At 37.9% G+C, this 22,006-nt stretch overlaps 3 protein-coding genes across 6 annotated transcripts; 1 reads left to right on the top strand and 2 right to left on the bottom strand.

Annotated features, from left to right (window-relative positions):
- Positions 1-37: 37 nt before the first annotated feature.
- On the bottom strand, positions 38-3,628 carry LOC122282573. Its single transcript, XM_043094508.1, has 2 exons — positions 1,532-3,628; positions 38-486 (listed from the first exon to the last, which is right to left on the bottom strand). The coding sequence occupies exons 1-2, from the start codon at positions 3,383-3,385 to the stop codon at positions 388-390; spliced, it is 1,953 nt and encodes a 650-aa protein (XP_042950442.1). The 5' UTR covers positions 3,386-3,628; the 3' UTR covers positions 38-387.
- A 723-nt stretch (positions 3,629-4,351) lies between these two features.
- LOC122282572 (ABC transporter G family member 26) lies at positions 4,352-8,171 on the bottom strand. Its single transcript, XM_043094507.1, has 9 exons — positions 7,530-8,171; positions 7,018-7,307; positions 6,754-6,909; positions 6,431-6,614; positions 6,066-6,344; positions 5,707-5,991; positions 5,289-5,573; positions 5,109-5,216; positions 4,352-4,731 (listed from the first exon to the last, which is right to left on the bottom strand). The coding sequence occupies exons 1-9, from the start codon at positions 7,728-7,730 to the stop codon at positions 4,462-4,464; spliced, it is 2,058 nt and encodes a 685-aa protein (XP_042950441.1). The 5' UTR covers positions 7,731-8,171; the 3' UTR covers positions 4,352-4,461.
- A 9,805-nt stretch (positions 8,172-17,976) lies between these two features.
- LOC122282825 (coiled-coil domain-containing protein 22) lies at positions 17,977-21,932 on the top strand. 4 transcript variants are annotated; one of them, XM_043094867.1, is made up of 6 exons: positions 17,977-18,380; positions 19,246-19,785; positions 20,041-20,264; positions 20,857-21,003; positions 21,194-21,418; positions 21,502-21,699. In XM_043094867.1, the coding sequence occupies exons 1-6, from the start codon at positions 18,120-18,122 to the stop codon at positions 21,551-21,553; spliced, it is 1,449 nt and encodes a 482-aa protein (XP_042950801.1). In that variant the 5' UTR covers positions 17,977-18,119; the 3' UTR covers positions 21,554-21,699. The 4 variants fall into 4 exon arrangements, with proteins under 4 accessions (XP_042950801.1, XP_042950800.1, XP_042950803.1 ...); XM_043094866.1 differs by having other exon boundaries at positions 17,979-18,380; positions 21,515-21,932; XM_043094869.1 differs by having other exon boundaries at positions 18,242-18,380; positions 19,223-19,785; positions 21,515-21,932.
- The last annotated feature ends 74 nt before the right edge of the window (positions 21,933-22,006 follow it).

Raw genomic sequence — 22,006 nt, 5'->3', positions numbered from 1 at the left:
TTCAAATGCATCGAAAAATCACATTAAAATCTGCATGTTGCGAAATGAGCAAACCACCATCTTACTTAGTTACATGGATGAATAATTTACAACTTTTCACTTTAACAAGCTGCTGCAAACAGAAAGAATACGATGATCCATCAAATGTTACAGAAATGTCAATGTCAACAAGGAGATGGCTTCTTTTTCTTTTTTTTCCCTTGGGTGGGGGGGTTGGAAGTAAAAACAACATCCTAATAGCAAATATTGAATAACACATGATTGATCGAAAATGAGAACAAAGAGGATCGTGTTCGAGCATCGACCCTTGTTGTGTGCTCCAACCCATCCCAAGTACTCCAATCAACTACATACAAAGCAGGCACTGGCAGAGGCTTCATTTGCATTCTACTTATTCTTTGCCTTATGTTCTTCCAGAAAAAACTCTGCATACAACTCCATCAAAGCGATCACAACTGTAGTGATCAGCGGACCCATAATTGCTCCCTGTAGAACAATAAATACAAGTCCAAAAGACACAGCAAGCATCATTAGTACAACATTAGGACAAATTGTGCACAGAAGCTACAAATAAAAACATTTCTACAACAAACTAAATTTAATTTGAAAAAACACCAAAATGGCAACATGAGATGTTTTACTGGCAGAACGATAAAATACGATAAAATACAAGGACATCGTACTCTATCAACAAGACAAAAGGTGCAGCTGCCCCAAGAGAGATTTGGCTCATGAGTTTTTCACTACCAGCAAAGCCATTTGTAAATGAGAAATGCTACACATCATCCTACACCACACACTTTATATATTAAAATATTATTTTTTATTTTTTTTATTTTTTATTTTATTTTATTCTTATTAAACTAATTAAATTATTTTATTTATCATCCACACACTACATATTTATTATAGAAAAAATGAAAAAAAAATTAAAATAAGTGTTGTGTGTGAAGTGTGAGGATGACAAATAGATTTTTCCTTTGTAAATATGCATCTGAAAGTGCACCTTTCTAAATAAATTTGAGTTCAGTACAAAAGAAAAAGAAAAAGAAAAAGAAAAAAGAAAAAAAAAAACAAGAACAAGTTCAACGAAACCAAATTGGAACTCATTTAATTTTTACTAGCTATTTTCTAAACAGAGAACCACACTTTCCATCAGAAATTATACTTTGACTATGTAACATGCACGCCGCACATCAATTACAGAAGGCACAAACAAGCACACTTTCAAGTATCATTTGGAAAATGATGCTGCAGCTTCACAGCATCCAAACAAATTCAAGGTTCATTGATTTAAAAAAAAAAAAAAATAGCATTTCAAATCAAATTATGTAGAAACTCTTTGAATCTGCAAACTAGGTAATCTTCCATATTTAAGTCCATTATCTGCATATGAAGAAAGCTTCAATAATTTTCCAAGCATTCTGTTGCAAACAAAGCAAGGGGTAATGTACATATTAGGATTGCACTGATACACCCAAAGGGAAAACTACATGAACTGAAAATCACAACGCTATAAGGAGCAAGTTACCTCAAATGCAGAAGGGAACAATGTCATTCCACCAATGATGCTAAGCCCTGTAAGATAACCACTATGACCAGGTATGTCCTCCTGAATTTCGGATGCAGCATAATCAATAAGCGCAAGATGAATAATGGACAAACTAATGGCTAGTATGTATCTGCCTTCCACTAACAGTTGCAGAGCTGCTGGAATTGTAGCAAACCAAGCTGGAAAGATTGGCAACAGAGCGCTGATGAATGCAAGCACCGTCGACATGTACAAGAAATGTATATTGCATAGTCTAAACAAAAGCCAGGTGAGACATCCTTGAATAAAGGCAATCTCAGCCGTAGCCAAAAGCACACCCGAAATTGCTTTATCAAGAACTTCAACACATCTAACCCTCGCCGAACTTGACATAGGAAGCATGCACATAACTTGTTCAGTCACCCCACCAGACTCCGAAGTGATCAGATAATATAACACCCAGAAGAACACCATTGACTGAGACACGAAATTGAAAACCTCTGCAGCCCCAGATACAATCGAATTCCCAATGGAAAGCACAAGCTTTGCACTGCTGCCTAACACGGTTCTACTGCTAGCAAACACACGTTGTGACACGTCCACCCCTCTAACCGCAAACTCTTTGGCCTTCACAACCAAATCGTCCCTGGTGATTATCAATTCCCTAAACATCTCATCCAACTCTTTATATATCTGCCCCCATTCCCTATTGCTAATCCTATTTCTCAAGCTCAAAAACTTCTCTGTATATGGCGAAGGACTAGCTAAAGATGTTGAAGGCGCCGAAGAGTTAGCCGGTCTCTTTATCACGAAATGCTTGATCCCAGTCACAAGCTCGGTCATATTATACTGCATTGCCAAACTATCAATCTGATCCAACACAGTCTCATAGAACGTAGTAGTGTACCTATCCACCATTCCGGGCACATCGTTCTCGTCCATCCACTGCTTCACGCCAATCTTCTCAGCATAGTTGCTCTCTTCCACGTGTAGTTTCAGAGAAATCACCGCGTCTTTTCCTTCGACCCCAATCTTGTACGAGAAGAACATGATCCCAACTAAAAACCCAATAATCATTCCAACAATCAGCCCAATTGCCACAATGGTTTTCAGCCTCTTCAATATACCACGAGTGAAGAACGCACTGACTGGACTACGGCGGAAGCTATTGCTCCGAAACGACGATAAGGCCGACATTGTCGAATCCACCTTCCTGGAGCTAAACACGAGCCCTAGTCCAATCAAGCCCAGAGACATAATTCCTCCAAGTCTCTCATAAGCAATGATGAATATCCCAAACGACAAAAGCAATCTCAGTAGCTTCGAGAAGCCACTACGGTTCCGTCTTGGGGTCTCGGATTTCGGCTTTCTTCTGAGGATCCGGAAGCAAAGATGGCGAATTTCGACGAGGGTATGGACGAAGACTTGAAAAAGGGCAACTGGGACGGCGAAAACGGTCTCTGTTAGTCCAAGACTCAAGGGTTCCGACCAGAAGGAGACGAGCGTTCGCTGAATGCCTCTGAGAGGAATGGAGCAGAGCACGGCCCACTGAATCGGGCGAAGATACTCCCCGAGGAGTTTGCAGATGAAGTAGAGGATAAAGATGGCGAAGGCGACACCGGCGTGGGCCATGGCGATGTAGAGGGCCAGCCGGACCTGGGGGTCTCCGGAGAGCGAGTGATTTGGGTTTGGTGGTGGAGGCTCGTGAGGTTGTGGTGGCGCGTGGGGCTGAGGAGGTGGAGACGAGGATGGAGAAGGTTTGCGGATTGCGGCGGTACGGAACATATCTTGCCATGGTGGGGTTGTGGAGCTTGGATTTTCGGTTTTTGGGTCAGAGTACGGGACTAGCGCCATTTCCCTGTTTCTATTCCAGTCTCAGTTGCAGAGAGAGACAGAAAGAGAGAGAGGGAGATTGGGTTAAGGTGAAACGAATGCTTCCAGCGTTCCCTCTATGTTGGACAGATACAAGGGGGATTGAGTCAGAAAGAGAGGGGAAAATAGATTCTATTGTGCTGAAGTTGGATATGTGGTGTGCGTGTCAGACCCGGAAAGACCGTATTCGGACAGAGGAGAGAATTGAGATGTGGGTTCGTGAGGACCGGTAAGATATAAATCGTTAACCATTAGTATTAGGGGTATTGACCAATACTCTTTTCCAAACCTTTATTAACATCTAAATCTCGTACACCATTTTTACCTGAGAAAAAAGATTTCTCTGAACAATTGTTTCTTCCATTATTCTTTGTCAAATGTTTTTTGGGTAGCTGTTTATTTTGGATTTGAGTTTTAGGCTTCAGAATTCGTTTCGATAGTGTCCGTTCTGAGTTCAAATTCTTATCATCCCGATCAAATCATTTTCGTTATCATTTATTTCCCTGATAACTTGATGCGCTTATAAACAGACACTGTCAATTAAATTCTCTTCACGAACTGCACTGTAACTACTCATTCATTGTGTTGGATAGAACTCAGTGAAACTGTAACCTTTACTCCATAAATATTGCCCTTATACTTGGGACTAAATAATTATAGAACTCTACTAGTATTCCACCCATCGACTGCAATGTTTTGGACCGTTTACTGCATCAAGTGTCTTCCCGTGGTCTTTTTCTTTTTGGTTTTGAAAAGGAGTTCTTAAAAAGTCAATAACACTGTAGTAAAAAGGACCTCAGAGCATCAAGCCAGTTGGTAGGGAAAAAATTGAATGAACAGGGTAGCACACATCTTTTGGACTGCCTGAGTTTCAAGGGTAATTTTTAATTGGCTAGGTTATAGAACTTTGATTCAGTTTTTTTCACCAGCATGTGCAATTTCAGATCATAAACTCAAGCGAAACCTTATAATGATCATAGTACAAACCTATATTAAATATTAAGAAACATAGAGCTGCTCAGAAGTTGCTCTTATTCTTTAGAAACGTGGAATGAAACTCAAAGAGTGCATATGTTAATTCTTCTGCGAAGGCAAAAGTAAGCACACAACCGGTAAGCTAGAGCCATAGCAAGCAGAATCCATACTTCTTCCAATCCACCATTCAGGTTCACCGCGTTGAAAGAAGGAGAACTCTGCAGGGTCCTGCACCCTCTTTGGCTTTGGCACTCGTACAATTCGTCTCCAGAATATTGCACTTTCAGGACAAGTCTGAAGCCATAGTACATGAACGACAAATACTTCAACCACCGCATAAATTTTGGTATGTGCTGCAATTAAAACATTCAGCGAGGCTTATGTATGTGTATGCAATACTTTAGTGATTCCCAAAATATTGCAACTACAATATAGGGCTGAAGACTCTCAAGGAAACCCAAACTAAGTACTATTTTCAATGCTCCAGATAGTTAACATGATAGTTATAGAATGAGTTCAAAAAATAAAAATCAAGTACTATTTGGTCCCAGAAGCAGCTCTGGAACCCTCGTTTAGGCTGTTGTCAACAAGCTCAGGCAACTAGCAAAGGAAGGGTCTGCGGCTAGCATTAACACCTGTGTATTTTTACATGGACTGCATGCGTCTTCATGAAACTTGAAAATGGGATTTAAATTAGACCATTAGTTTTAAAACCAGGAGCAATGTATACCTGGACATAGTAACCTCCAGTGAGAAGAAACAACATTAATAGCAAAGATGCAACCATGCCAGCCCTTTTGATACTCAAAACTGCAGCTCCAAAAAGTTCTCCTGCCCCCTAGAGGCAGAAAGAGATTCATTGAACCGTTGGAGCAAATATAAACCCAGTATTGGAAATTCATAGACTTACCTGGCTTGTTATAGCTACCAAAAGTACGGCAAATAATGTCAGGAAAAAGCAAGGGACAGTTCTCTTGAAGCCAGCCATGAAGTACAAAATGAGCATGAAAAACGTAGGATAGAGAACATGTGCCACCATGTCACAAAGGGTGCTGCACACATAGTATACGCTTAATCTATACATGTCGGCTTTCCTTTCCTTCACCAAATATATTTTTTCAAACGGGAACACGTATACTGCTCCAAAAATTGATGATGATGTCCAAAATATACAAATGTAGAACAATAAACCGATCTGCAATTTAGGTCATGAAGATTCAGTCTATGCATGGCATGATTGAAACATATGAGTAGCAAAGAAGCTAAAAAATGAAATTGAAGAGCTGCTTAAGTTTTTAACTGCACGAAATGAAGTCATGGTAATTTACCTGATCTCTGAGATGAGCCTCAGTGTCAATCTTGGATTTCCACCATAGAAGGCCCAACAAGACTGCAACTCCTAGTGCTTGAACAAGTCTTAGCTTATCAAAATAATCCTTGCACCTTTCTCTAAATGTTCTCTTTGACAGTACCATGAATTGCTCCCACCAAGTCAATGTCCAGTCCCTCTTTACTTGAATGGCTAATTGAAGATGCTCTGATGTCTTTGTTGTTCGATGATTTTCTTCTTTTTCCTTAGGCTCCAGCTGAGTTTTGTATTTGAGTTGTAGAAACTAAACACAGCACAGAGACAGATGTTTAGAGAGGGGAGGCAGAATTTGTAAGACGTAAAATTTCAAGTTCTTACTGTGATGATGGCCTTCTCTGAGTCAGGAGATCCTCGAGTTTCCAAAAAATCTCCAGGTACATTTATGTCACTCACCTGACCAGTTGCTAAATCAAGCAAGAACTCTGCAGGATTCATGGGTATTTCTGGGATGAACCTTAACGATGAGAAATACTCCATAGACTCTCTAGCCTTCCCATAGTACACAGGGTAGCCTTCTGATATTAGCAGAATTTTGTCAAACATGTGAAACATTCTGCTTGATGGCTGATGGATTGTTGTGATTATTGTCCTTCCTGCCTGTAGACCGTCAAATGTAATCTTTAGAAGTAGTCCAATTTATAAACTGGAATATAGCACATGGAAAATGCATCTAGTGATGGTACCTTAGCAAGTCCTTGAAGAATTATAAGGAGTCTATTGGCCGAGGTGGAATCAAGACCTGAAGTTGGTTCATCAAGCAACAATAACGAAGGATCGACAAGAATTTCATGACCAATGCTGGTTCTTTTTCTTTCTCCTCCAGATATTCCTTTTACAAATCCTCCTCCTATTCTTGTATGACGACATCTATGGTTATACAAGAGATCATTTAGAGGAGCTGCTGAAAGTATGTTTTAAAAAAAGACGAACTTCCTTACTATGATCCAGCTATGTTGAATATAATCTTTTAAGATACCCTCCAGCTACTCTCCCATTTAACACATACCTTTCAAGGCCTAGCTCCTTCACAATCATCTCCACTCTTGCATATTTTTGTTGTTGGCTTATATTGCTTGGAAGCCTTAAAAATGCAGCAAAAACCAAGGTTTCTTCCACTGTTAATTGTGGGAAAAGCACGTCATCTTGTGTCACAAATCCTATCCTGTAAGGCAAAAATAAATTTAATAAGAAATACGATACTAATCTATCTTCTACGCCTTTGAGAGTGTATTCGGATGACATGGATGAAGTTTCTGTGAAGTTGGCTGACCTCCGCTTAACGGCTGCATTATATGGGATGTCATTATATGTAATCTTTCCTTCAACATTGTCAAGTAGTCTTCCTCCTATCACTTTTAACAAGGTTGTTTTCCCACTACCAGAAGGACCCATCAGAGCAAGGATTTCTCCAGGGCCGATGCTTCCAGTTATACCCTTCAATATCTGCTTGCAATTGTCTTGCTCCATTTTAAGCTGTGTAGCTACCTTGGAAACAACTGACTTCACCGGGTTGTTGGAGGAAGCTTGGCTACTTCTCACCTTATACTCCACATCTTCAAACTGCATCACCAAGAGACCCACAAAATATGTCTAGCAATTATATTGAAACTGTAACAAACATGATCATATATATAAGAAAATAGTCAAATCCTCAAGAATTTCATGCATTTTGAGTTGCTTTGCTTTCGATATCAATAGGGACTCAAATTTTGTGCAAACAATGAGAGTTTTAGCTCAGCTCAAAAGCTTCCTTCAAGTAGAAACGGTTAGACATACTAGTACCTTGAGAAATATTGGAAGAGGGTGATCTTTGTTGGTATTAGAGCTCTCATCTTCTAAATCAATCTCTGAGTACCTATTTCTAAGGTAGGCTTGAGACATGAACTCAATGTTGTGACCAAAACCAGTACTCCCGGCAATCTGCATGGTTCCCATTGTTGGGGGCGACATAACCTCAATTTCATCATCTCTCTTAATTTCCATGTTCTTAGGCGGCTTCCAGGGGGTAGCTACTCTGCTCAAACTATCCTTAATGGGGGGTGAATCAACTTTGTAATGTAGTGAATCAAACTGCAAGTAATCGAAAACCTGCCTATAATGTGGAGGCAGCGGATAGGTTGGTGGGCCATGTGCTTTCCATTTCCAGTTTTAGGACTATGAAAATGGCTTTGTTTTAGTTCCAACATGCCCCTTGCAACCATAATGACTTGACTTGCCTTGTGAACATGCCAAGAACATGACCATAAACTATCTGTAGTCGAGTCCGCTCATTTATGTAACGGGAAATCACTGGTTTTTTTTCTCTTCAATTTTTCATTGAGATTTGAGATCCTAAAAATGACGTGAAACACATTTTCAATTTTACTTTTCCTGCTTTGCAATGTAATTTTGACAATGTAATCATATTGCATAATTTTGACTTATAAAAAAATCATATTGCATAATTATAAGAATAATACTACATGCAGTCATAGAATATGTAAGCATCTTATAGTCGTTTTGAAAAAAAAATGGGATATACTATTAAAAAATTAATTTATTTTCATGTGGGTCTCATATTTATTAATTTTTTTAAAAGTGATTACACGACATTTGCGCACTTACGATTGCAACTATCATTTCTCTTAAGGGCATATTTGGTAATCAAGAACTCCTCAAGATTTTCTAGGAATTCTCCCTCAAGCCAAACATCTTTTTATGCTTAGTAACATAGTGAATTTGTAAGGGTTAAAAAAAGAGAGCAAAGTTGCTAGGTGAAAATTGTGAATATGGAAAATGATTTATTTTTATAATTATTTATACAATCATATTTTAATTTTTAGAGTTTTGTTACATATAGTCACTTTTGCATATTCTTTATATCAAAATTTAGAATGTCGTTTTGGTTAAAACATTAGAACAAAATGTTTCGATAGAGTATCGTTTCGGGATCATCTATATATAATAAATCGATCATATATGTATAAATTATATTTTAAAATAACATTAATGCAAGTCTTAAAAAGTTAAAACACATATTTAATAAACTCAATAATATTTATAAGTTTTCAATCCAACAATTTAAGAAAATAATCATTCATCTTCATAACAAAAAAATGGAATAGGGATTTGATTGTTAGTTATCAAGAAAAGAGAATAAAAAAAAAAAAGTTAAGAAAATATCATTCAAATGTGAGAATCGGTGTGAAAATCATGAAAAAGTCAAAAGTTTTATATTAATTACAAAAATTTATTAATTTCGACTAGTATATTAAAATCGGTCGGTATTGATCGAAATGCATTGGTATAGCTGATATTTGACCCAATATAAAACACATATCTCCCACGTACCGGTCATTACAGAGGCAAAGTAAATGCTAGCTGTACTGGCCAGTATTACACGATATTTAAAACTCTGTTCTGTATACTCTACTGATATGATTGCTAAAGTAGTTACGTTATATTTAAAAAAATAACACAGCCCATCACACTAATGAAATATATAATAAATACATAAAAATAATTGTACATAAAATTTTTGATATTTTATAATATTATAATTTAACTTTTTTACTTAAAAAGATTATCAATATTATACTTATTTTACACTTATAAAAAAAAATATTGTACTCTTCAAAAAAAACAATATATATATATATATATAGGCAAAAGCTTAAGGCTGGACGGGCGTCTCCTCAAGTTTTATACTAGCCAATGAGGCGCAGCTTTTAGGACGTGTAAGAAACTCCATTCTACACCCAATGCATAATTAAAAAAAATAAAACAAAATCATCTCTCCTCTCTCCCTCGCGCAGTATCCTCTCTCCTTTCTCCTCTCCCCGTGCCCATTTCCTTCCCTAGTAGCCATTTCCTCTCTTTTCTACCTTTCCTCAGCGCCGATTTCCTCTCCCCATAAGCCATTTCCTCTCTTTTCTACCTTTCCTCAGCGCCGATTTCCTCTCCCCATAAGCCATTTCCTCTCCCCTTCTCCATTTCTTTCTCTCCCCAATGCCCCTGCAATAGGATGTGAAACATTTTGATAAGAATTGTTCAGATGCTTCTTGTTAGTAGAAAACTATGAGAAAAATTCAAACCAGCAGCAATTAGCAAAATATTGCTAGTAGAATTTGTTGGAAATATTTTCAAAATAATTAGTTATATATTATATTTATTAATAATATTTTTGGGTTGTTTTTGGAAGTTGTGAATTATTGTGGAAAGAGAGAAGATATAGAAAGTTTCGGAGTTTTATTATATTTTGGATCTATGTTTTGACTATAAGTCTTTAGTTGGCTTATTGGTATTGAGACTTCCAATTTAGTCCATGAGACTGGGTTCGATCTATCCTCCTAACAAAGGATTAGATTTTTGATGATTTATGAAGAGGTTGCACCAAGAGGCATGCCGCCAGCCATTAGGCGCTACTGCGCTGCAACTCTTGGGGCTCAAGGGGCGTGCTGCGTGAAGCGCTGCAACACATGGGCAATGAACGCGAACGCAGCGCGAGGTGCTGCCAACGGTTGGGGAAATAATATTCCCAAAATGCGCATGGTGTGACTCGAACCAGTGCCATCCGGTTGAAAGAAGAACAAGGCAACCGTTGGACTAAGTCCAACTATTGTATCATATGGCAACAGTCATAATATATATACCTATTCCGAACAGTTTTCAAAACTACGGGTAATAACTTTTCGTTTACATCTTTTGGACCTATTGGCCTGCCATTTAAAACATCAGAATTGAATTTCGAATTCTCTCTCTCTTCTCTCTCCCAAATATTTCATTTCTTTAAAACTTGTTAGAATCTGTTCGTTCTCGAGAGATCAGATTTCTAATTTCTTGGTTGAATAGCAAAATCTGAGGGTATTCGGGGTCTAATTTCGTGTGTGCATAACGCAGTTAGACAAATAGACTTGTTCTGGGCTTCATTGTATCTTGGAGGCAAATTCGCTTGTAACCCGTGTGCATACCGTAATTGGTGGAGGCGAATATTGTCTTAAGGAAAGCGACATTTGTAACGCACCTTGAAGCAAACTTTCTCTCACTATTTTTGTTTTGCAGCCCCTTATTTCCAACAATCTTAAGACAATATTATCGATTATTAATGGCTCATAGTTTGAGAGAGTTTGTTGCGGATTTTGTGAAACTTGAACGATTTGATGGAGCCAATTTCCGGCGCTGGCAAAAGAAGATGCACTTTCTCCTAGCCAGTCTCAAAGTGGTGTATGTTTTAACCACTCCTAGGCCGTCTACAAATGAGGATGAGACAATCGCTCAAAGTCGGGCAAGAATCAAATGGAAACAAGACGACTACATCTGCAAGGGACACATTTGCAATGCAATGTCTGATACATTGTTTGATGCCTATCAGAACAAAGCAACCGCCAAGGATCTGTGGGATGCACTTGAGGCAAAGTATCTTTTAGAAGATGCTACAAGTAAGAAATTTTTGGCTACCAAATTTTTCAGTTATAAAATGGTAGATTCTAGGCCTATTGTTGAACAATTCAATGAAATTATGCATATTCTTGATCAATTCACTCAACACAATATGAAAAAGGATGATTCTATATCGGTTTCATCCATTATCGATAAACTCCCTCCATCATGGAAAGACTACAAAAGAAGCCTGAAGCATAGAAAGGAGGAAATGTCTTTGGAAGATCTAAGTCAACATCTTCGTATAGAAGAGGAAATAAGGCTTAGAGATGGTAAGGAAGAGCGTGACTCTTTGACCTCCAATATGCATATGATAGAGGAAGGGAAGATCCACAAACCTGGACAACCCAATAAATCCGGATATGAAAACCGGAAGAGAAAGAATAACTTTGGAAGAAAACAAAGCCACTTCCAAGGCAAGAATCAGAAGAAATTGAAGGCAAATTGCTTCAATTGTGGCAAGCCGGACCATTACAAAAGAGATTGTTGGTTTCTTAAAAGGAAACAACAAAACTCTGACTCCAAAGAGAATTTTGTGGCCATGATTTCTGAGGTCAATATTCTTGAAGGAGACAACTCTTGGTGGATTGACTCAGGAGCAACAAGACATGTTTGCAAAGACAGGAGTTTGTTTAAAAAGTATGAGTCAGAAGAAGATGGATGTGTTATCTACATGGGAAATTCATCCACTGCTACAGTTAAAAGCAAAGGCACAATAGATTTGGAGTTCACTTCTAGAAAAGTGCTTACTCTCAAATATGTGTATCATGTACCAGAAGTTAGGAAGAATCTTGTATCTGGTAGTCTTCTGAATAAGTATGGGTTTAAATTAGTCTTTGAGTCAGATAAATTTGTGCTGACCAAAGGGGGTAATTTTGTGGGGAATGGATATCTGAGTGAAGGCATGTTCAAACTCAATATTAATAATAAAGTGAATGTTTCTGCTTATATGCTTGATTCATATTCTTTATGGCATTGTCGTTTAGGACATATTCATGCTAGAAGACTTGATGACATGGTTAAATTAAATATAATTCCTAAATATGCCAACGACATGATCGATAAATGTAGAATATGCATGCAAACAAAAATGACAAGAAAGCCATTTTCTAGAATAGATAAAACTTCATCTTTATTGCAATTAATACATAATGATGTATGTGACATGCATAGCACGCCTACTAGAGGAGGTAAAAAATATTTTGTGACTTTTATAGATGATTTCTCTAGATATTGCTATGTTTATTTGATGCACTCAAAAGACCAAGTCTTGGACAATTTTAAGGCATATAAAAATGAAGTAGAAAATCAATGTGATGTCAAAATAAAATGTCTTAGATCCGATAGAGGTGGTGAATATCACTTTCCTGCTTATTATGAATCTGTAGGCATTATTCATAAAACTACTATGGCTTATACTCCACAACAAAATGGAGTGGCGGAGAGGAAAAACAGAACTTTAGTAGAGATGGTAAATGCCATGCTTACTAATTCTGGTTTAAATAATAGTTTTTGGGGAGAAGCTATGCTTACAGCATGCTATATTTTGAATAGAATACCCCACAAGAAAACTAAAGTTTCTCCATATGAACTATGGAAGAAAAGAAAACCAAACTTAAATTATTTTAAAGTTTGGGGTTGTCGAGCCATAGTTAGATTACCTGAACCTAAGATAAAGAAGTTAGGACAAAAAGCCATTGAGTGCATTTTCTTAGGTTATGCACATCATAGTGTTGGCTATAGATTCCTAGTTGTGGAACCTAATGGTTCTGTTGACGTCAATACAGTGATTGAATCTAGGGTTGCTGAATTTTTTTGAAAATAGATTCAATGTAATTCCACTTTATAATGATAAAATTGTGGAATTAGACAGATCACTTGAAAATAATGATGAATCTGGTGAACCATTTGAACCAAGAAGGAGTAAACGAATTAGAACTGAAAAGTCATTTGGACCAGATTTTGTTGTGTACTTGGTAGAGGGTACAAGAGATTTATCTTGTAACCAAATCATGATTACACATACTGTTGAAAATGATCCTTTGACTCATGAAGAGGCTATGAAGTCTCAGAATGTAGCTTTTTGGAAAGAAGCTATTAATGATGAAATGGATTCAATCATGGGTAATAATACTTGGAAATTAGTAGATTTACCACCTGGTTCGACACCTATTGGTTGCAAATGGATTTTTAAAAAGAAACTGAAAGTAGATGGAACAATAGAAAAGTTTAAGGCAAGACTAGTAGCAAAGGGTTTTTTCCCAGAAGGCAGGGTTAGATTATTTTGATACCTACGCACCAGTTGCTAGGATTGCTACTATCAGAACTTTGATTGCCTTAGCAGCCATCTACAAGTTTGAAATCCATCAAATGGATGTTAAGACTGCCTTCTTAAATGGTGAATTAGAAGAAGAAATTTACATGGAACAACCCGATGGGTTTGTTATGTCTGGCCAAGAACATAAAGTTTGTAAATTGGTTAAGTCACTTTATGGACTTAAACAAGCACCAAAACAATGGCACGAAAAGTTTGATAAAGTTGTAGTGAACAATGGTTTTAGGATACATGAATCTGACAAATGTGTCTACAGCAAGTTTAATAGAAATAAAGGTGTTATAATATGCTTATATGTAGATGACATGTTGATTTTTGGCACTGATAATATAAGCATTGAAAGCACTAAGAAATTTTTGTCATCTAATTTTGATATGAAGGATTTGGGTATTGCAAACGTGATTTTGGGTATTAGAATTATAAGAAATAATAATAGTATAATTCTAACCCAATCACATTATATTGAGAAAATATTGAAAAAGTTTAATCACTTTGATTGCAAACCCATAGCTACACCTTTTGATTCAAATTTAAAATTGTATCCTAATACGGGGAGAGCAGTGAATCAACTTGAATATGCTAGAGTTATTGGTTGTCTAATGTATGCTATGACATGCACTAGACCTGATATTGCATTTGCAGTGGGCAAACTTAGTAGGTACACTAGTAACCCTAGTCATATTCATTGGATAGCTGTACAGAGAATCTTAAAATACTTACGAAATATCATAAATTATGGTATTGAGTACAGCGGGTTTCCTTCGGTTATAGAAGGATACACGGATGCCAGTTGGATAACTGAGCATGATGATCACAAATCAACCAGTGGGTGGATATTCACCCTTGGTGGAGGAGCAATCTCCTGGGGATCAAAGAAGCAGACATGCATAACTGACTCTACCATGGCAGCAGAGTTTATAGCATTGGCTTCTTGTAGCAAAGAGGCAGAGTGGTTAAGAAATTTATTGATAGAGATCCCAATTTAGTCAAAACCAATGCCACCAATTTCTTTGCATTGTGACAGTCAAGCTACACTGTCACGGGCCTATAGCCATATATATAATGGCAAGTCTAGGCATATTGGATTAAGACATAGCCATGTGAGGCAATTACTCACAGATGGAGTAATTACAATTGATTTTGTGAGATCTTGCCAAAATTTGGCAGATCCATTAACTAAAGGACTTGCACGAGACTTGATGTGGAAAACATCAAAGGGGATGGGTTTAAAGCCTATACAATAAAATCACCAATAATGGAAACTCGACTCAACTCTTGAATATATCAAGACTTGAGTTCAATGAGCAAAGTACATTATATGTTTGTGATTTGCAAACACTGTGATATTAAAATTAGTTTTCAAACTAATTTATCATCCCAAGGTTTGAAGTGCTTGGTACTGTAATGAAAAGGAGAGGCTGAGCAATAAGCTCTTAATAGACTTATAACATGGTTATGTTAAAGTGTTTTATTACAAGACACTTTCGATAAGTCTACCTATATGAGTGTCGGGGGTGGTGCCGCCTCCTATGCGAATTAGGCTTTGTCACTAGAGCGCTCATGAAACCAGGATATAGACACAAGGCCAATCCACGTGTCGGCTTTTATGAACTACCCAAAGAGAAGAAAATATATATGTGAGATATATCCGGTTAATCGTATAGAATCGCTAGTTCAAAGCATGTCTATTATGCCATTCTGGTTAACTTTGATGTATTTTCACTATGTGAAGGTTCAAGTCCACAAGACACCTTCATTTATGTATAAATTTTCCTATTCTAACCAAGATGTATTTTGAAAATGGTGGGGGATTGTTGGAAATATTTTCAAAATAATTAGTTATATATTATATTTATTAATAATATTTTTGGGTTGTTTTTGGAAGTTGTGAATTATTGTGGAAAGAGAGAAGATATGGAAAGTTTCGGAGTTTTATTATATTTTGGATCTATGTTTTGACCATAAGTCTTTAGTTGGCTTATTGGTATTGAGACTTCCAATTTAGTCCATGAGACTAGGTTCGATCCATCCTTCTAACAAAGGATTAGATTTTTGATGATTTATGAAGAGGTTGCACCAAGAGGCATGCGGCCAGCCATTAGGCGCTACTGCGCTGCAACTCTTGGGGCTCAAGGGGCGTGCTGCGTGAAGCGCTACAACACATGGGCAATGGACGCGAACGCAGCATGAGGTGCTGCCAACGGTTGGGAAAATAATATTCCCAAAACGCGCATGGTGTGACTCGAACCAGTGCCATCCGGTTGGAAGAAGAACAAGGCAACCGTCCAAATGTTGTATCATATGGCAACAGTCATAATATATATACCTATTCCGAACAGTTTTCAGAACTACGGGTAATAACTTTTCGTTTACATCTTTTGGACCTATTAGCCTGCCATTTAAAACATCATAATTTAATTTCGAATTCTCTCTCTCTTCTCTCTCCCAAATATTTCATTTCTTTAAAACTTGTTAGAATCTGTTCGTTCTCGAGAGATCAGATTTCTAATTTCTTGGTTGAATAGTAAAATCTGAGGGTATTCGGGGTCTAATTTCGTGTGTGCATAACGCAGTTAGACAAACAGACTTGTTCTGGGCTTCATTGTATCTTGGAGGCAAATTCGCTTGTAACTCGTATGCATACCGTAATTGGTGGGGGCGAATATTGTCTTAAGGAAAGCGACATTTGTAACGCGCCTTGAAGCAAACTTTCTCTCACTATTTTTGTTTTGCAACCCCTTATTTCCAACAGAATTGCAATCAGAAACTAGAGAGACAGAGATAAGAGAGTTGAACACTATAAACCGATTTATTTGGAAATTTTTGGTTTTCAGAAAATTGTTTGGTTCTTATGAGAGATGTAGAATATAGAGTAGAGAGAGCTGAAATTAAAAAGCTTTCATTTTTTTTTGTTTACTTTCAATTCATTTTCTAATTTTTTCTTGTTTATTTTTTTCCTCTCTCTCTTCTTGCATTTTGTAAAACTCCTTCCACTGACCATAACTGACTACTCTGAGTACTTTCTCCTCCTTTCTCTCAATTTAATTGCTCTTTTCAAAACTACTCTTTTTGGATGCTATAGGAGAGGAAATCTGATATCAGGGAGGAAAAAGTACGTGACATTTTAACCTTTAATAGAATTTTGTTTAGGAACTCTTGAAGTGGGAGAAGATAAAAAAATCAAGTTTTTAAGGGCTCCTTTCATGGCTTCCAATATTAAGGCCCCCAGCCAGTCAACCCAAGTACAACAATAGCAGTTGCAGCAGCAATGTAGGCTTGAGAGAGAGAGATATATAAATATATATATAGAGCGCGCGATTGGGGTGAGGGGAAAGAGTAGACGATAGGGTGTGGGGGGAGAGAGGTCGAGAAAGAGGGGGCAAAAATGTTGTGAAAATTTGTTTGAATAAATATTGGAAACAGCTACTATTCTGCATCATCCAATTCACATCTAAATAAAATGACTAATTTGTCCCTACAATAAATACACTTCCCTCTCTCAGATTTCACTCTCTCCCTCTTGGCGTTCCGTCTACACCCCACTCCCCCCACACATCATCTCCCCCATCTCCACCCCGTGTCGACACCCTCTTCCCCACTCGGCACCCCCACTCGGCGTCAATGGTGTCTTCCAAATAGATGGGAAAATCCATGGGAGAGTGAGGCCGTGGGTAGGGTAAATTGAGGCTAAGGGTGGCTGGGGTAGGTCAATGGTGGCCAGTGGAGTGTCGAGATGGCGGCTGGAAGTTGTGGGTGGCGGTATATGACCGGTTAAGGTAGAGAACCTGTGTTTGGGTGAAACCCATTTGGGAAAGAGAGGGAGAAGGCTACCGTACTATGGAAGATCGATGGTGCCTAAGGAGGAGGTGAAGGGCTCGATGGTGCTTGACGGTGGGGCTGGAGGCTAACAATGGCGGCGATAGTAGCGGCATACCATGTAGTATAACCCATTTCGGGTTGAGAGAGGGGGCTGCACATGGGGGCTTCTATGGAGGTTTGAAGGTGGCTGGAGGTGACTGGCATGAGGGGGTGGTGATGGTGGTGGTCAGTGGCACTATAGGTGGCGCACGACCGTGCAGGGTTGGGTGATCTGAGAGATGAATCAGGTCGGGGAAGGGGGTGTTGAGAGATGGATGAGCTGAGAGACGAAAAAAAATTACACGTAAGGTGTGCTACGGATCAATCATGAATAGTGGCTGATCTGTAACAAAACTCATTCCTTTTTTATCATGCTTGCAAGTGTATAATGGACTTTTCTACACCTCTTAAGGTCTTGTTTGTTTAACCAAAATTAAAAATCTCATTTTATCTTATTATTATAACTTTTATATTTACATATAAAATATAATAAACAATCTAACTTTTTTAAATTTTAATATAAAATTAATAAATAATTTTTATTTATTAATATTTAAAATATCTTATCTCATCTAATCTATCTAATAAAAGAAACTTTAAGTGCCAGCGCGCGCATCATTAGCAGGCGTAAAAATGGGATAAACACCCGACCGGGCTGTAGCTCCTCCCAAATCAACGAGAACAGAGACGCACAATACAGAACACACTAGACACAAACACAGCTACGGGACGAATTTTCAAGTTCTTCGAAGAAAAATACAATGGACGAGTCGCAGGAGATACTCATGAACTCGCTGGAGAGCTCCGGTATTTCGATCCCACCAAGCGGTTCTTCGCTCCGAGACCTCGACCCCAACACCTTGGTCTCCATCTGCGCCCAGTGCCTTAACCTTCTCGACCACACGGCGTCCTTTCCCACCTTTCTTCCCGATGGATCCATGGCCACCCAGGTCAAGATCTGTTCGGACATCGCGTCAGGGATTAAGAATCTGGGTTACATCGGAGACATGAGTTTCCACAAGGTTAGTCAAGTAAAGAAATGGCGTTTTTGGATTGTTTGAGTTTGGGTGGTTGCTCCGAAAATGTTGGACAGAGTGAAGGAATAGGAATGTTTGACAATTTGCTAAGCATTCTTTAGCTCAGAAACAAAAAGGGGGCGAACGAAATACATTACTTCGGCTTATAAAGGTGACATGGTGAAACGCGGCATTTAGATTTTCATAAAAATTTAATTTTGGACTTGGTTTTTTTTTGCTTGTTGATAACCAGCATTTTTCCTAGAAGAAAGTGGTTTAGTACGATCAGAACTAGGTACCTCATGAAAAAAATTAGTTTATTATTTTATGGGCCTCGATGTATGCTGCAGTTCACAAATTTAATTGATTGCAGAATTGTTTGATTTTTTTCTTTAGTTGTACTCAATTATTTCTCTATTTTACAATTGAATTGCTTTTGCGATTATTATGGAGGGGAAAGACTTCAATTTACACCTCCCAGAGTGTTTCCATACCAAATGAGAATTAGTTATTTTGCCATGAATTTCGGTTACAGATTTTATTTGTCTATTGTGTCGACGTAAAGCTTTCCAAAAGATTATGGATTCTGTAGTCTTAGAATTTATAAAGTTTGGTTACACCCTTGTTTGCAAGTCACCATGAAGTGTTCAACCAAAAATTTCAAGTTTACATTACCAATCATTTGACCTTTCCTCTGGCAGTTGGAGCGGTTCAGTGCCACTTGTACTTTTGTCCTCGATGTTTGATTGTTTCTTTTTGGTCAGTTGCTGCATGTCCTTCATTTTCTTCTCATTATGGTTATCGTCTGTTTTTTTTTTTAATTTTTTTGAAATTATGCTTAGAAACAGACTATATGTGTTGCTTACGGCAGTTCCTGTATCCGTCTGAAGAGGACTTGTATAAGTTGATCAGATTCCTGGTGGAGAGGCTTTCTGAGATATCTGAAGATAGAAGAACTGCTGATGTGAAGGATGTTAAGGGTAGAGGGAGAATAAAAGATGATGATAAAAAAAGCACTTCTGAGGACCAGCAACAGAAGGATAATAATGGAGGGGTAGATCTTAGTTGTAAGAAAGTTGGAGCCAAATTGGAAGATCTAAGACTGAATATTGAAGTGTCAGATCGGTTGAATACCAAGGTTGGACATGCCTCTCTTAGCAGGCTCCATGAGGCTGATCTCATTCCAAGAAAAATGGATGAAGTGGCTGTTGATGATGTATATTTCTCCAGGACTGGAGATTTCAGCAAGGACAAACTGACTACTGTATTGAGTGGGAAGGAATCTTCTGAAGAAGTGGTGGATGCTGGAAGAGATACAGCAGGAAATGAAGAAACTGCAGCTTGGAGAGATGATAAACATGTTCTAGTGTTTGAACAGAAAGGATCTCCTTTTAGAGAGCAATCTTCCAAGGTATTTTCATTTGAATTATTGTGAATTTGGACAATTATTGAATGGACTAGTTAAATGGTATTAGAAACAAACCATGCAATCAAGGACTCAAGATGATCTAGTTTCTAACAACGGTGTAAGCAGCAAGGCATCGAAAGGCAGTCAAAAGCTTAAATTTAGAATTCAAACTTATTTTCTTCTTAGAACAAAAAGTTCTTAGCATTCTGGAAACAAAATCCTGATGATGGGCTTATTTGATGTTTATATTTTTACTAGATAATCTATGAGACTGGAAAAACAAAAAATCAAGAAAAATATTTTTTGGAGAAGAGAACAACAAATAACACTGGACTACGGCAACTTGAGGAAGAATTGGAACTGTTAAGGGCAGCAGCAGATATGGCTTTTGATGCGGAGCATCCCCTGGACTTCTACCTTGGGCAGCTCAATGAGAAAATTGACGCCAAAAAGTGTAATCTTACTGAATTGGAATCAGCATGGTAGGATATTGCTGCCTTTTTTCTCATAAAAATGTTTCCTTTTACTTTTCCACGATGACATGTTTTAAGCATGCACTTTTTTAAGATATTTGTTAAAACCTAACCATTGATCCAAAAGTCTTAGGACTGTTGGATACTAATTTGCTTAAACCTTAACCTTCAAGATCATATAACATTTTACCACGCTTCTGAATCCGACATCCACAGCGGCCCACTCTATCAACATTGATCCAGTGGTAGCCCTTTCTCTTTTGGCGGCTTCACTCATTTATCAGTATTCAATGACTTAACACTATGCCCATACAAAGCACCAAGACATTTTAATCCAGCCTATAAGTCGCCTCTTGTGTGACTTAAACCCATGACGTGGTCCCTGCTCTGATACCAATTGTTAAAGACCCAACCATTGATCCAAAATCCTTAGGATTGTTGGATACTAATTTGATTAAACCTTTAATTTTCAGGATCAGAACAATATTTTACTTTATAAGAATTTAAAATGTACATTTGAAAAGGGAAACTAACTTTTTTTTTTTTTGCTAGCATGGAGATGCAAATATTGATTTCACCTGACATAATCAATCTTCCACAGGGAAGCTCTTAGAGAGTCTCTGGAAGAGAAGAAGAGAAGTCTTGAGGAGTTTTTATATGCCAACAATCCAGAAGCTCAAGAAAAGCTCCAGAAGTTGAGAGAAGTTGAGTTGGAAAAGCAGTGTGTCTTGTCTGAAATTAGACACAGGTATAATTCTGGTTTGGATCTTTACACTTCTTTGCTTCCTTTGAAGTGTAAAGACAGTTTTTCCTTTTCTTTTTAATTATTATTCATCCCTCTTCCTTCTTATCTTTACACTTCCTTGACAAAAGATCATTTCGCATTTTCTGCATACTACTTTGCCCGTTCTTGCTGCAACTGTCATGTCATTCTATAGGGAGGAGGAACATTCTCAACTTTGTGCAGAACTTGAGAGACAGCCCAAAACGGCATGTAGGAATTCCTATATTCAGCGGATAAAGGAGATAACAAAAAATAGTCGGAAACAAGATGCTGACATAGATCGGATCTTAAAAGAGACCAGGGAGCTTCAATTGGAAAGTAACTCTACCCAAGAACGCCTTCATCGAACTTATGCTGTCGTAGATGAAATGGTATTCAGGTACAGACTGTTTGCTGTTGCAGCCCCTGATGGTAACAAATGTAGTGTCCTAATGAAGTTGATCGATTTGTGCTGAAAAGAAGTATGCATGTGCAGGGAAGCGAAGAAAGATCCAGTAGGAAGACAGGCATATAGACTTCTCACTAGCTTGCACGAGGCATTCGAACAGATATCTGAGAAAATCCTGGCCACTGATAGAGTACTAAGAGAAGTGGCTGAACATGAAATGAAGCTAGCGGCTATGGCATCCCGTAGCTTAAATGTCGACAAGCTACAAGCTGATCTGGATGCCATAAGGAAGGAAAATGAGTGTCTACATCAATGCCTCCGGGATAATTAAACCTGTGATTTTTCATCCTGAACCATTGTTTCAACTTCTCAATACGCTTTTGATTAGCAAAGAATATTGTACATTATTACTTGAATGTAATTTTTACAAAGATTTTATACGATAAACATCGATTGTATAAATATATGAAGTGGGAAAGGCAAAAGAACACGTGGTTTACTATTCTCTCGCTTTTGAAGATCTTTTGCATGTTCCCAAATAAATGTAGCAAAACAAATCACATCGGGCGGTTTCTTAAT

The sequence above is a fragment of the Carya illinoinensis genome, chromosome 11, assembly GCF_018687715.1.
Source record: "Carya illinoinensis cultivar Pawnee chromosome 11, C.illinoinensisPawnee_v1, whole genome shotgun sequence".
Lineage (NCBI taxonomy): Eukaryota > Viridiplantae > Streptophyta > Magnoliopsida > Fagales > Juglandaceae > Carya > Carya illinoinensis.
This window is presented reverse-complemented; position numbering and strand designations above follow the sequence as displayed.